The sequence below is a fragment of the Ruditapes philippinarum genome, unplaced genomic scaffold (genome assembly GCF_026571515.1).
Source record: "Ruditapes philippinarum isolate M1 unplaced genomic scaffold, ASM2657151v2 ctg2732_1_1_1_1, whole genome shotgun sequence".
Lineage (NCBI taxonomy): Eukaryota > Metazoa > Mollusca > Bivalvia > Venerida > Veneridae > Ruditapes > Ruditapes philippinarum.
In genome coordinates this window covers 102,179-118,666 of record NW_026861313.1, presented here as the reverse complement: position 1 = coordinate 118,666, position 16,488 = coordinate 102,179, and the positions used below count along the sequence as shown (strand labels likewise).

Sequence of the window (16,488 nt, the reverse complement as noted above, 5' to 3'; positions counted from 1 at the left end):
CATAAACTAGGTAATAGAAATGGCAGACATTAAAATATCCCCAAGGGAGAAACGTTTGTGTAGTCAACTTCACTTGTAATGATAGTATAGATTTCGTGATTCCATGCTTTCTTTATAATATGTAAACAAATACAAACAAATCCGTGAATAAGTATTTATTCAATTGGTATTGTTGGGGGAAAAGAACTACATGATTTTTATGTATTAATAGGTACACGTGATATATCACATTAAAGGAAGCTTATGTTTTATGTATATGTTTTAATGGATAACATAAAAAACAACTAGTCTTTTTACGCATTAATAAACATGATTAAGGTGACGCACCATATTACTATATTGTTGTATGTATGCTATGTTATTTTGGGGCCTGAGGCCTTTGAACACAAATAAAGTTATTGAATTTGAATCTTGTTTAAGGACATAATATTTATGCCAGATAAAAAATATAGTCATTTAACCAACACTTTGAATCGGAAAGTTATAACATGCACATAATTTCGAAAAATTTACCTGGAATGGTTCCGCCACTGTACGTAACCTGTGCTAAGTATGCAGGCGTTTAAATGAGAGGAAACCAAGGCCCTTGAATGGGCTGTAGGAATTATGCAGTGAAACATCCGGTTTCGCAGATGTCGTCCTGTGGCTTTGAAATTAAAAAAGCAACAACAACAATATGCTGGTTCAACAATACCGGAATTAAAAATATTGATGCTCTGAAATTATTCTTACCTATTCTCATTCATTATCAAATTTGAAATAAACATGAATGTGCTCTAAGACACAATATGCCTTAGAAACAAATATATTTGTATTTCTTTCGAAAGGGCAAAAATGAATTTTATAATATTTTCTAAAACATGGTTTTAGACAATGTTGAATGTTTGTTACCTTACCAAAGCAGCAAAAAATGTAAAATAATAGGCCAAGGAAAGTAGGCAATGTGTAAACAAAGTAATATTTTTGACTTCCATACATAATACAAAGTTCACTATAATTGTACTCATTGCCATAAAGCACTAGGCGAAACAGATGGTTCAGGTAATTGCGCCAATTAGTAACTTTTTGGATAATAAAAAAGTCAAACAAAATTAAAAGCTTTGAGAAAAGAAAAGCTTTCCTGTGTCATAAATGGGCCTATAAACACTGCCAATACTAATCATTTGTTCATGCAAAACTTGTACATATTTTTCTAAAGGATATTTAATAAGTCAGTGTAGGTTTAATACTGATTTATTGTACGACTTGAATAAAATCATATTATACGCAGCCTCTACGAATCTAGAATAATAATAATTATATATTCTGCTTATCACATCATTTTAAACGCTGAAGGATATGCGCTATGTTTGCGCTATGTTTGAAATACGCAAATACGCTCGTAAATACATGTAGTGAACGCATGTAATCATAATACATGGCAGGGAAGATTATAATCTGAGAAACTACGAGTAGTTTGATAAACCAAATTTTAGATAAACCACATTTTAGATAAACACATTTTAGATAATTTAATAGACCGTAAATCCTTACGATTATTATCTCAGTTGATGCCATTGTTCGTCATCGGGATTCGCAGTGAAAAACTCGTCAGTCCATTTTATATGCAAATACCCGGCTGTAGAAAGACTCTCATCTTGTTCGTTAAATTGTGTTATTGCTGCAAAAAATATTTTTGTTTAGTGGCGACGGTGTTGGATCACGGCAGTAAAATATCTGGTAAAAACATTAATCCCTTGGAAGCATTGAAACACAGCAAAATAACATGAAGAAAATTGGCAGACTCGGTTTGATTTAATCTGCTACATGAGGGATAGTGAAAGAGTGCAACATCCCTCACGCCCCTAGCACGGCTTAAAGCAGTACTCAATAAGTGCTAGACACAACTGATCCCGAAGGACGCAGAAAAATATAACAACACTGAAGTGAAGTAAGCCACATTGACTTACCAGAGAGGCAGAGTTCAGCCGCTGCAGTTTTTGTTTAATGTTATTATACAATTGTTTATGTTTCCTTAACATTAGTTAATTATTAACTTGGCATGCAATTGTATGCCAATACGAAATAAAAATTTTGTAGTAATGGAAAAATATTATTTTTATTATTTTCTATTTATCTATTATTATTATTTTTATTTATTTTATTTATTTTATTTTTATTTATTTATCTTATTTTTTTTGCTCCGAGGAAACATTCTTGCAAAAATTAAGCAACCTTTAAGTCTCAAAAATAGTTTTCGGTTTAATATAGTCTTTAATATAACCAATAATTTGATGGTTTTGCAACATGTAATCACCATCATAATAATCAATTATTAAATCCATATCTTATTCAATTTAGGGCCTCATATTTCCATTTTCCGAGTAACAAACATAATCTCATTTCAAATGTACTTGCATGTAGACGGGTTTTTTTTCGATTCCAAAACTCCATATTCGCATTTCATATTGTACTCGCAGAAACAAAGTAGGTTAATATAAAATGGTGGTGTGAGGAAAAAGTGCCTTCAGTATACAGCTCTATGAGAAATAAAACTGATTATGGTGAACTCGTAAAGGGCATAATTCCAGCTGCAAAACCTATATTGGACTCATCTAAGCACCTGGCGGTCTATATTAGGCTTGACAGTTTGTGTAAGTCGTCCAAAAAAGCTGCAATTATACTTGATAATGTATACATGTATAATGGACTTTTATTCTTAAACAGAACAGGTCTTTATTAACTTAAGTTTCATAAGGTAGCACATGAGTATATATTAAAACAGTGATCGAATCCTGTTATAGCATTATCAGCGATGGTTTTTTAAATTTCTTTCCACCAGTAGGAATATATTATTATCATTCATAATAAATTGAATAATTGAAATGATATCTTACCACTCAGGTGAAAGTCATTAGATATATTAAAGAACATGTGGCTTGGTCAATCCAACGGCCGGATCTTCTTGTTGTATGAATTGGTTACAAAAAGTTGTGTATGCAAGTCTTGAACATCATCATGTGAATATTCTTTACGAGTCCATTGAATTTAATATCAGTATAGTGACAAATATTAGCCAAATATGTTCGCAGTATTCACATGACTAAGACAAAAAGAACTTGGTTCGGATACTTTGATACCTTTTACTAGCAACCAGCTTCGGGTGACAATATTAAAGAATATTATGCAATTCAGGCTAGACTATGTACACTTATTGACGTTTGCAGTCAAAGTAATTAGTTTAAAAATGAAGACTTTTCGTTTCATTAATTATGATAATTTGATAGAATGCTTCATAATTCTTTCATAATACATGAAACAGAATTGAATTGATTCAAATGGTTAGTTTTGTAGAACTATTCCTGGGGGAGGGGTTCGAAAGGAGAATAAGATCATCCAAATGATATATATATTCACAATGCATACAATCATCAGCTTGAAATTATACCTTTCGTCACGTTATTGCAGTTATGACGGGTTAACTCTTATTAAACTATATAAACTACACTAACGTGACTATTTAAGCTTTATTATCGTACCTAATGCTTTGCTATACGTCTGGTAAATGTTCTGTTCACAATGAACCTTACAAGGCAAAAGGATGTTCAATTGGAAGAAGTAATTAAAAGATAGTTTCATCTTATATGAAAAAAACGATTTTTTCTTAAAAAAGGGAATAAAGTGTTAATTAAACCACCTTTTACACCTAGGCCTGAGTCATTGTTGTCTTCAATTTAGGTGTTAGAAGGTTTCAAGAAAGAAATTTTAAAGTTCATAAGTACTCACGGCAGGTGATGTTAATGAGAGACTGGTACTTTGAAAAAGATGTATTATTAATTGCCTTTTTAGGAATTAGGAAATTAGTAACTAAAGTTAACAACGTCAATGGAAAGTTGGTAAAGCCAATACGTCAATGTTTGGGTAAAAGGCAAGTCTAATTGAAAAATTGCGTTTTTGAGAACTTTCACCGGGAAGGCCACCGAATTAAACAATATCCTCTAATTGATGTTATAACTCGGTCTGCTGAATGAATGAAATTGTGAATGAAAAATTATTTAAAACTTGTTATTGGTAATGCGGCAACTAGGATACAACTTTAGAAAAATTTACGACATTTTAATTGATTTTGTAACCTTTATAGTCGTAACTGTTTCCTGTATTTTCACATGCACATTTAGTTAATCAAATTATTGTCCTTATACTATAAATATTTTTTGTAAGTAATTAGTTAGTCTCCCGCATGGATGTATAATCTGGTCGTTTAAGTGAGTCTTTTCGTACTTCACCTTAGTGTAGTTATATTTTTTTCTGGTCATTTTTTGATCATTAACTTCCGCAACATTTAAGTACAGCTCTCCAACCGGGTGTTGTACTTTTTTGTTATCCATCATTTCATGGTACACAATCAAACCGAGTCTGCAAAAATTTTCATGTAATTTTGCTGTTTTTAATGCTTTCAAATGGATCACTTTTTTTTCCAAATATTTTTTATTTTAAATAATTTTGTTATTAGTGGCATATAATGTGTTTAACTAACTTTTACTTACATCAGCATTTGTAAACAAATGCCCTGTACATTATAAAATGTGTTATATAATTTTTTTTTTGCCACCTATTTATTCCGGTACTTTTTTGTGTGCGAAATGAAATATTGCTTTATATAGTTGATGAAGGGTAAGTTGGAAATTAATTCATTAACTCTTAATGCACAGTCCACAAGTAATAATCTTTGGAAGATTGGTGGATCCGGAAACATTCACCACAAGCAAAATTACATGAACTTGCAGACTCGGTTTGATCGAGTCTCCACATAAGGGGTAATGAAAAAGTGCAACATCTCTCACCCCCACTAGCATCGGCTTGAGCGGTGCTCAAGAGGTGGTACTCTATTTCAAACGCTCAAAAGTACTGGCATTAATGATCCCGAAGGAAAACCGAGTCTGCCATGTTCATTTAATGTACATTGTTTCTCATTTTTCTCGAGGAATCCCCTCTTTATCAGATTTTCATAACTTTATTCTTTAGTTATCGTCTAACCTGTGATTTTTTCTCCGTTTATATCTCTCTGGGGAGTCTATTTGTAACATATCCAGACAACATCTTGTAAATTTTCATTGCAGAAGGTTTTACACTGCTATAGGGAAATCAATAATAAACACTTTCATGTGTCGAGTTATGGTTTATTTATAAGGAAAATGACTAGTATACATACATGTTGTAAGGGCAACGTGAGAATTTAAACATATATTTCTTTTCATTTCTTAATTTAGATTATAATGTACTTTTTGCGCAACATTTTTGTCCATGGCTCAATCTAAATAACCATAACAGATAGTTGGCGATAAAAATCTTTTTATGTAGTTTTTAATGATATAATAATTCTATTGATTTATCATGATGATATAATAAATCTCGTGGTTGAAATGACTATTTATAAATGTGATTATTGTTAATAATTGCATCTATTAACATAGACGCTAGAATAATGACAGCTATACATAGGTATTGACAACATAAAATACGAAAATAAAATACGAAGAGAATATTTTTCGACGACAAAATAAAACAATCATTAAATGTCAATTTTATTAGTTTGGGCAAATTTATTTTACAAGCATCAATCAAGAAAATGATTATATATTTTTGACTAAAAAACATGACATTCATTGCTTGTCAACAGTAAAAGTAAGTTCTTCGCTATTTCCCCATAATTATAAAGATCAACGTTTCCTAAATGCTTCCAAATCACATTGAGAAAACGTATGTGTATATTCTTTTCTATGTTAAAGTAATAACTTAACTTGATATATCACCATCCATGCCTAACTATGAAATTAGTTATATATACATGCATGAGTAATAGATTTACCAAGATGATATTAGATAATGATTTTCAAAATCTAAAAAAAACATAGGAACAAATACTGTGAAATGGCTGCTAAAACACAAAATTAAAAAAAAACAAGCAAATGTTTAAATATCAGTATGATAACAACAAAAAAATAAATACTTAAAAATGTATACGTGTAAAAATTCATATATTTTCTAGTACATTCTAACACGACCCGCATTTTTTACTATTAAACACAGAAGGGCCGAAACAGTTATTATTTTATAAAATCACTGTTGACGTTCTATATTTAGACATGTGACAAAATCGGAGATCGCTTGATAAAATCACTGTTTATCGTGCGTATGCACATCATTATACGCCCCCGTGATATAATTCCTTGCATCAAAACTCCAAACAGTGATTCTTTTTTTTAGCTATAAAATCACTATTTAGGATACATTATTTCTTAATTAAAACATTGGACGTGGTGCAAGGTACTTAATGTCTATCAGGATTGTTCAGAAGTGCCAGTAATATTGTAATTGTCACGGTAAATGTAACGACGCTTCCTACCCAGAAGCATAGAAAGTCAATGGCATCAATAACATCTGGCCAGGTAACCGTTTCATTTCCCTCGCCTGAACTTTCATCGATTCCATTATCATGGCTTTGTAAATTGGAAACCTTACTGGGGCGTGGTTTACATGTTTTTACAACGAAAGCATTTGACTAGTTTATAAAGGCATCTGTAACATCCGCCTACTGGGCAATTTGTCTCTTTCCCGGTTTAGAAGTCGCAGCTGCAATACAGTGATAATAACAAATATTGTGGAAATGCTTGTCATGATTGTGAGGTACAGAGCTAAATATGAGAGGTTGTCCGAGTTCTTGGGAAATTCCGCGGCGACGATGGTTAAGAAAACAGAAATTGATAAGAAAAGGGTAACGGCGTACGATGCCCTTTCTCCCGACTTTGCAGGCAGCGTGAACGTAAATATATTCATTATCGAAAGAAAGATGATAGGAATTACTATGTTCAACATGTAAAATAGGGGTTTCCTCTGCAAATTCAGAGTGAATGTAGCTTTCGGTATGTACAAGTTATTATTGAACTCTGACACTGCAGAAACAATCTTCCATGTTGAGCTTCCTGAATATTCAGCCAGTCCGAATCCTTTTTGTGTTAGTAACTCAATTTCAATGTGTGTGTAACTCCAAACTACAAATACCATACTACATTTCTGGGCATCAAATGGAAAGTATGTGATATCCACGGAACATGTTGACTTCAACACCTGAAACAAAGTTTAACAGCTGCTGAATATACAATACAGAGGTACTGGGTTTTTAATGGTTAAATGGTTTACAAAACATTATTTTAGAAAAAGTGAAATGATGTTGCAATTTATATATCAGAATTTAATAACGTATAAAAAAGATGTTTGCATTTTGATAGTGCAGTCCTATTCACGCAAACAATGGAACATTAAAAATGTTGCTGGCTTGCTTTAAATGAGCCTATTCAAGAACAGTAGTGGAATGTGCACCGACTTTAGCAGAATGCAACATTTTAACATGAAATGGTAAATATAAAACATAACATTGTGTGTTCCCTGTTTTATTTTTAACTCTTTAAAAAATAGTTGAATTTCTTAAAAGGTAATGTTTGATTTGTCTATTATCATCATTCAAAATATGAATATGAATTTTAAATTGGCCTGCCAACGTTATATAACAGTACTTAGAAGTTGCTCATTTTAAACATGCCCTAATGGTAAAGGTTTAAGTGTGCTCTAATGCACGATATGTCTCACAAACAAATGCATTTGTATTTCTTTCGAGCAGGCAAACATGCCCTGGATGTAAAGGTTTAAATGTGCTCAAATGCACGATATCCCTCGCAAACAAATACATTTGTATTTCTTTCGAACGGGCAAACATGCCCTGGTGGTAAAGGTTTTATTATATGTTTCGGTTCCAGCCGTGTAAGGGTTAATCAACCCGAAGATTTCACAGATATTAAATAATAGATGACCTTATCACAAGAAAAAAAATGCATGTGTTATATTACATAAATCTTCAAGCTTAAAGCGACTCTACTGAAGCCCGAAAGCCTAAAACCATAAAATTTGAATATGTTACATAGATCAACTGGAACACATGAAATAAAAACAAATAAGCAAAAGATATTGAATAAATATACTCAGAATGAATTTAAGATCGTTTTTTTTTGTGATTACTTAGCCCGGTCTGAGCGAAAAGCGTTGCAACGTCTTTCAGTTTTAGATCATTTTTCGCAATTAGAATAATCATTCTGGAAAAAAAGCGGAGTGAAAAAAAAGGATCTGAAATTTTGCACAAGTTATTGGTCTAGACCTACGTCAAATGAAACATAAATCACGAAAAGAAATATTTCGAGTCTCGTCATGTCAAAAAAACTTTGTGGAATCCCTATAAAAATATTACAATATTTGTCAAGATACTAACCATTTAATTAATTACAATTTCAATCGACAAACTTACACCATTAATTATTATCCGAAAGAATATACATTGTATATGACATCATAAATAATGGTAACTAATGTATCTGGGCAAAATGTAAATTTACACCTTTGGCTACATGACTTTACTTTGCTGTTTAAGGACATAATATTTATGCCAGATAACAAAATAAAGTTATTTAACCAACACTTTGAACCGGAAAGTTATAACATGCACATAATTTCGAATTTTTTTACCTGGAATGGTTCCCACTGCACGAAACCTGTGCTAAGTATCCATGCGTTTAAATGAGAGGAACCAAGGCCCTTGAATGGGCTGTAGGAATTATGCAATGAAACATCCGGTTTCCAGATGTCGTCCTGTGGCTTTGAAATTGAAAAACAACAACAGCAATACCGGAATTAAAAATATTTATGCTCTGAAATTATTTTTACCTATTCTCATTCATTGTCAAATTTGAAATAAACATAAATGTGCTGTAAGGCACAATGTGCCTCAGAAACAAATATATTTGTATTACTTTCGAAAGGGCAAAAATGAATTTTATAACATTTTCTAAAAAATGGTTTTAGAGAATGTTGAATGTTTGTTGCCTTACGAAAGCAGCAATAAATTTAAAATAGTGTGTCACAAAAGTAGCAATTTGTAAACAAAGTAGTATTATGACTTCCATACATAATACAAGTTCACTATAATTGAACTTGTTGCCATAAAGCAATAGGCGAAACAGATGGTTCAGGTAATTGGCCAAATTAGTAACTTTTTGGATACTATAAAAGTACAAAAAAATTAAAAGCTTTTGAGAAAAGAAAAGCTTTCCTTGTCATAATGGGCCTATAAAGACTGCCAATACTAATCATTTGTTCATGCGAACTTGTACATATTTTTCTAAAGGATATTTAATGAGGCAGTGTAGGTTTAATACTGAATTTATTGTACGACTTGAATAAAATCATATTATACGAGCCTCTACGAATTTAGATGAATAATTATTTATATATTCTGCTTATCACATCATTTCAACGCTGAAGATATGCGCTATGTTTGCGCTATGTTTGAAATACGCAAAATACGCTCGTTAATCCATGTAGTAATGCATGTATCATAATACATGGCAGGGTAGGGCCGGAAGATTATAATCAGGGAAACTACGAGTAGATAATCCACACTTTAGATAAACCACATTTTAGATAATTTATAGACCTAAATCCTTACGATTATTATCCAATTAATGCCATTGTTGTCATCGGGATTCCAAGTGAGGAACTCGTCAGTCCATTTTATATGCAAATACCCGGCTGTGGAAAGACTCTCATCTTGTTCATCAAATTGTGTTATCGCTACAAAAAAAAATATTTTGTTTAGTAGTGTGGTGTTGGTAGTTTTCACTCCCGATCACGGCAGTAAAAATATCTGGCAAAAAGTAATCCCACGGAAGCATATAAAACAGCAATTAAATATGAAAATTGCAGACTGGGTTTGATTGAATCTGTACATGAGGGATAATGAAAGAGTGCAACATACCTCACGCCCCCCTGGCACCGGCTTGAGGAGTACTCAATTCTTATCACTTAAAAGTGCTGGACTCGGTGGTTCCGAAGGACCAGAAAAATATAACAACACTGAAGTGAAGTAACTTAGAATTCACCAGTGCAGAGTTCAGTCACCGCAATTTTGTTAAGTAATAATTGTTTAGTATTATTGCTTATACAATAATGATTTATATAATTATGCTTTATTATACATTATATATAATTTTTGATAATGTTACGTCCTTATTTTCGCGCTTTCTTTAATTTTGAGTTTTGCCATTAGTTAATTATTTACTTGGCATGTTTAAAATAATGTGAGAAAAAGTGGTCGGTATGCAAGTACACCCACAAATACATTGTTGAGCACCATACTGACAATCTTGGACTCGTACACACTAAAAAGCTGCAAAACCTATATTGGACTCATTGCATCGTCTATTATAGGCTTGATAGCTGAGTAATCGCCCAATAATATCAGTATTGTACTCGAAAAAGTATAATAACCGCTCATTACCATTCACAATTAAACAAATGATAACTGAAATAATAACTTACCACTAAGATGAAAGTCTATAGAGATATTAAGAACTGTGTCTTGGTCAACCAACGGCCGGATCTTCTTGTTGTATGAATTGGTTACAAAAAGTTGTGTATGCAAGTCTTGAACATCACCATGTGAATATTCTTCCGAGTCCATTGAATTTAATTTCAGTATAGTGAGATATATTAGCCAAATATGTTCCATTTTGTTTGTTAGCAAGGCAAACGCCTAGAAATTCAAAGGACGACTAAATCGGGCATGCCTTGTAGTCAGGTTGTGAAGAGGCACTTAAAATTATTTCTAGATGGAAATGTGATAAACGTTCCGAAAGCGTCCTTGTCATGAGAGATACGCCATTTTATTTATGTAGCTAGTACGGAAACGTTAAAGGGCCACCATTTGATGCGATCATGACGTGTAAGACGACTGATTTTTGTTCGATTTGATTAGATGTTTTTAACACAAATCAATTCATTTTATTCACAAAGACAAGACTATTTTTTGGTCATTTTTAGTCACTTTTCTCAAAATGCTTGAAGTTTTTTTGTTTGTTTTGTTTTTTGTTGTTGTTGTTTTTTTACGCGAATTTTTATCAAAAAAAGACAAAGACAAAAGACTTGTTGGAGGCCCTTAAACGTTTCCGTAGTCATAAGAGATCTAATCAGCTTGAAGTTCAATTGCAATGCCATAATGGTTTGTGCTTCCATTGGCGGCTCAGCAAAAGAATATCATTTTCAAAATCTACCCTAGCACTTTGAAGTTCAAATCAGTTTTGCGATATTTCTAAAAAGATAAGTTGATCAATTAGTGACTTTTTTCTGTAGTTGAAATGGAAAAGTTACTTTTTAACAAGTCACTTTTAAGTTCGTTTAAATATTTTCATAACAAACTCATTGGGAAGAAATGCATTAGAAAGATTTTTTTTGTTTAAAAGGAAAAAAACTTGAATTATATATTATACATTTCATTGATAAGTTGTAAGTTTGCGGATTATCAGTAGCAGTGTAAAAAATAATTAACTAAAGGTGCTGATTTAATCAAGAGGAAGAAATCCCAGAATACAGGCTTGAAAGTTTACATCATATCTTTTCAATCAACTGATGGTTTCATGTGCAGCCACTAATTTTACAATCATTTCTCGAATTGTTTATCGGTCTTGCCGTCCTTTACAGTTTTAAATAGTGGGAAATAGGATGTTGCCTATCACCTGAAATATCTTCTTAATTAACATGCTTCTTAATAACAAGTCCTTCTTAAAGGGACTTTACTGAGGCGTTTAATTACGACGGGAGTGGAGATTTGTGTACTGTTTGACGAAGGTTCATTAAATAAATGCTCATAATAAATCACTTAAAACGTTATCAACATTTTTACAAGCAATATTTTATAAGAATGTCCAAATGGAACATTTCTATTTTTTTATCAGAATTGAAATATTAAACAATATCCGAACGGAATATTTCTATTTTGTATTATCAGTACATGTATTTGAAATATTTATGGAAAAAATGCCCATTGTAGAGCAATCCACTTTAATCAATAAAAGTTTCTGTCAGTTTTAAACGGCCTTTGGTTAGGTAAGTTTAACATTATACCATTTTGACACTAATGTGAAATATATAATTTCTCTGCTTACATCTCTAAAGTCAAACATTATAGTGAGAAAGAATCGTATGATGTTTGTAAAGGCCCAATAAGTCACAAAAATATCATCATTTTTATTTTTCAGAAGCTTCTTTTAACATGAAAAATAAATACTTTTTTTTATTTCTCTACAGTTAATATTGGCCATATACACTGTTCTAATAGTTGAATCACTCTTTGCTTTTTAGCTGTACTCGTAAGTAAAGTGACATAGTATTTCGTAGGGAAAATAAGTAACACGTTGTAAGTATTTTGTTTCTTTTATGACAAACTGTTTCACATTCAACGCTGCTTTCCTCACTTGTTAAGCAAGAATTTTTAAAACATTATTAAAGAGAGCATTTCCTCTGCCTTAGATGAAAATTTAGGCTTAATGCAGATTTTCTAGTTTTTAAACCAAAACGTTTTCGAAATCAGGACCACTCTAACCTTGACCGCCTAAAAGCAACAAGAGCTGTTGGTTAGGACAAAGTGCTCGACTGTAATCAGTGCTTGATAGATTGTTAAACAAGAGCCTGGATAATGTAAAATTTTCAAAAAGGGTCATTATTGTGTTTAAATCAATTTCAGAGCAATGACCAATGGACAGTCACCTCCTATTGTGCTCTCAAGTAAGTGTGTGAAGTTTCAACCCATTCCCTTTAAGTAGTTTTTGAGATACCAACTTGCAGACATGGACGCCTGGATGAGTACAATAGATTTACCCTATTCACTGAATAGTCAATCTAAATGTGATCTACTCAATGAGAGTGATAGCAAATGGCAATTGAAGGCACAACATTATAAAAGTTATTTAGAAGATTGAGCGTCACTCTGACCTTGACCTTTCAGCCTCCAAACTTAAGAACAATAGGTGTCTTCTTCTCAATATGACCTTGAAAGTCAAGGTGATTCAAGGCACAATAATTCTTCGCCCTGTAAAACTCAAAGGCCCTGGATGCATGCAATGTTACTTAAGAGTAATAAAACTGAAAGGGTTTTCACGTTTCATGGTATCTGTGACCTTAGAGCATCAAAGTCAAAAGAGATGACGTCACCTCAATTATGGTGACAACAGTAGTATTAAACTTGGACAAATTTGAGGCAAATGGTTTTTAGGCTAATACTACTACCAAAATGAAGGGGGGGGGGATTAAACAAAAGAAATGTCTAGCTAAGTGTCTTTAATTTGGGTTAAAAAACAGAAATATAAACTCATGAACAGCAAAATGTTTTCAAAAAGAATATTTATTCTTATCTTAAACAAATCTTTAAGCCATTTACAATTTACAACATGCGTTTTCATTCGTGTAAACTTTTAGTTTCAAAAGTAAAACATATATACATCTATCAATAAGATTTAACGTGTTTCGCATTTGATGCAGTGGGGAGTCAAAAAAAAACAATAAACTTTTAAAACAATAAAACAGTTCCCATATCAATATCAAATAAATAAAGACAATTAACAATACGTAATTATGTACATGTATTATAAAGTCAACGCAACTGTCTACAACTTTCTACGTATAACTGTCTGTATAACTGTCTGTCTGTAGATTCGCAACTATCAACAGAATGAAGAAATGGTGATTTTAACGGATAAAACTGTGAAACTTGTGGTCAATTTTCCAAGATCACTTTTCACAAGGGGTGATAACTATAAAAATAATGGTCAATTTTCAAAGATCACATGTGATAAATGGAAATAACTGTACAACTAGAGTTAAAAATGATCAGGAAATAACTGTGAGAATAATTTTTCAATTTCCACATATCACAATTGATAAAGGGAGATAACTGTAAGAATTATGTCCGCTTTTCATGGATCACATTTGATGAGGGGAGATAACTGTAAGAATTATGTCCGCTTTTCATGGATCACATTTGATGAGGGGAAATAACTGTGAGAATAATGGTAAGTTTTCATTGAAGACGTTTGATAAAGGGAGATAACTGTAAGAAAAGTGGCCGCTTTTCATGGATCACATTTAATAAGGGGAAGTAACTGTGAGAATAAAGGTTAATTTCCATAATTACATGTGATCAGGGGAAATAACTGTAAGAATAATGGTCAGTTTCTACAGATCACATCTGATATGGGGAAATAAGTGTGAAAATGATAGTTGATTTTCTATATTTCATGTGGTCACGGGAAATAACTGTAAGAATTATTGTCAACATCCGCAGATTACATGTGCTAAGGGGAAGAAACTGTGCAGGATACTTATTCAGTAATGGTCAATTTCTAAACAGGAGAAATAATAATGGGAGATAACTAATTTTGATAGTTTGTTTTTGTTTTGTTGTATTTTTTGCTTAATTTTATGGTGCACCAACACGGTTTAGGTCATATATGGTGCCAAAACAGGACAGCTGAATTTGGCTAACATTGGGTGTTACTTACAAACCTTAATCAACACCAAGGGACAAAACCACCTGACCTGCTGGAGCTAAGAGAAAATTGAATATTGATAGTAAACTTCTACTACCAACAAGATATGTCTTAGGTAGATATATGTGAGACTATATACTGTAAATATCTACAGGCAGAGTGAACTAATGGAGGTAAATATATCATGCGATAAGGCAGATTAATGGTGAAATAAGCAATAAGTTTATCTTTGAAACCATGATGAAAAAAATAAGTTTGTATTTAAAGTAATATACATATAGCAAAATGATAAAATAAAACTTTAATTTCTTAATAAGTGTACATAACAAAATAACAAGAGCTTTCAGTAAGACAGTGCACTCTGCTATTCTCAGTACTTGAAAGTATAACAAAAGCATTGATAATGTATGAATTAATACAGAATAAAATTCATTCTAAAAATATATTTGACAGAGTACAAGTCTTGGATATTGACCAAAGAATTTTCTATGTTCACAATGGGCCATATTTCATTAAAAATGCATGCAAAATGTTACGGATCTTTGATACTGACCCAAAATTACGATCTCAAAGCAATGTATAAAAGTTTCACATGGATATCTTTAGCTAAGTTTTGAAGAGGGTCATAATTCAGTAAAAATCCTACGAAAAGTGAAGCTAAAAATAGTGTATCTTTGACTATGCAAGTATATAATAAATTAAACAGCATAATGAAAGGGTGACTTTTTAACAAATGAATGATATTTCATAAAGAATATTTGTATTGTTTCGATGGCTAAACTAACATTGCTTTAAAATTGCACAAGAATTTAAAAAGACAAAAATTCAGTGCCCTAACTATTTTAATTAACAAAAGGAATTAATGAAAAAATATGTATAAAGACAAAAATCAACCGTAATCAAAACTAGCACATTTAAATAACTTTAAAATAATAAACTGTTTAAAAATATAAAATAAAATTAAAAAAAAACATCTAGGCAGTATGTCAAAAATTTATTATTCTGTTTTGGGTCACTCCATCGTTGGTTACCCACGGTTTATATTCTGTACATAATACACTATCTAGATGTACGGAATATATACCCGTGGGTAACCAATGATGAAGTCACTCTAACCCTGCAAAGTTCATACAGCAACTTCCCAGCTTTACTAGTACCGGTGAAGGAAACCCTAAGGTGCCTCTCCATGCGTTATTGGTGGTGGTGTTGGTAGTTTTCACTCCGGATCATGGCAGTTAGCCATACTGACTTCATCAGAGCACAGTTCACTGCCCGAGCCACCACATCATTCCTGAGCAGGCTGTCAAGCAGTTTTACCAGTACTAGTTGCCTTCACATTCACAAGAAACTGAAACTTATGTAAATGCCAGAGCAAAGGTACAGTGCAATTGACTGTAGAAAAGATTTCATGATCAATCACAACAAAAGTGAACTGTGCCATCCAGGAATTGAACCCGGCTTGCCCGATTCGCAGTCCAACGCTGTACCTATTGAGCTAACCGGATGGCTATATTAGATGCATTATTTCGAGCTCATGCAGGCATCTGAATGGTCAACTACCACCATTCAATAAGGTAGCCGGATAGATTCCTCACTTGAAAGAATTCAAGGTCCCTGCCAGGATCAAACCTAAAACCATGGGAGGCAATTTGCTCCAAGTCAATGACCCTAACCACTTGGCTAAGGATGCCCCCTTACAAGCTGCCACTTACTGACAACTAAACAAATCAAATCAAAGTAATAAAATCAAAACAACCTGATCAAATGAAAACAACGACAAAATTTAAACAGTTTAAAATTCTAAAGGAAAATAACTTGTTTTATGTTCTAAAAATGTAATATTCTTTAAGCAATGCTCCACAAAATTTCTTCATTAAGGTATATTAAAATAACAAAGAGATACTTGGAATAAATATACATGTAAGTGTAAGCACTATATAATTAAATATTATGAACATTTTATCAGATGTCAAGGATTTTCAAGATCAATATTTTGAGCAAAATTCCATACATATCTGCATCACAATTATGTCATTACGTCAAGACATATAATTCCAGTGATTTCCAAACATAGCACAGTTGG

General features: G+C 32.3%; 1 protein-coding gene across 1 annotated transcript in view; it reads right to left on the bottom strand.

The window, feature by feature from the left end:
- LOC132715215 (neuronal acetylcholine receptor subunit alpha-2-like) overlaps positions 1–10,546 on the bottom strand; it is a 29,723-nt gene extending 19,177 nt beyond the window's left edge. The window contains exons 1-3 of the mRNA XM_060698205.1: positions 10,405–10,546; positions 9,533–9,657; positions 7,042–7,107 (exon numbers count right to left, since the gene is read on the bottom strand). Coding sequence (XP_060554188.1) covers positions 7,042–7,107; positions 9,533–9,657; positions 10,405–10,546 — 333 coding nt within the window. The remainder of the gene's footprint in view (positions 1–7,041; positions 7,108–9,532; positions 9,658–10,404) is intronic.
- Between the last annotated feature and the right edge of the window lie 5,942 nt (positions 10,547–16,488).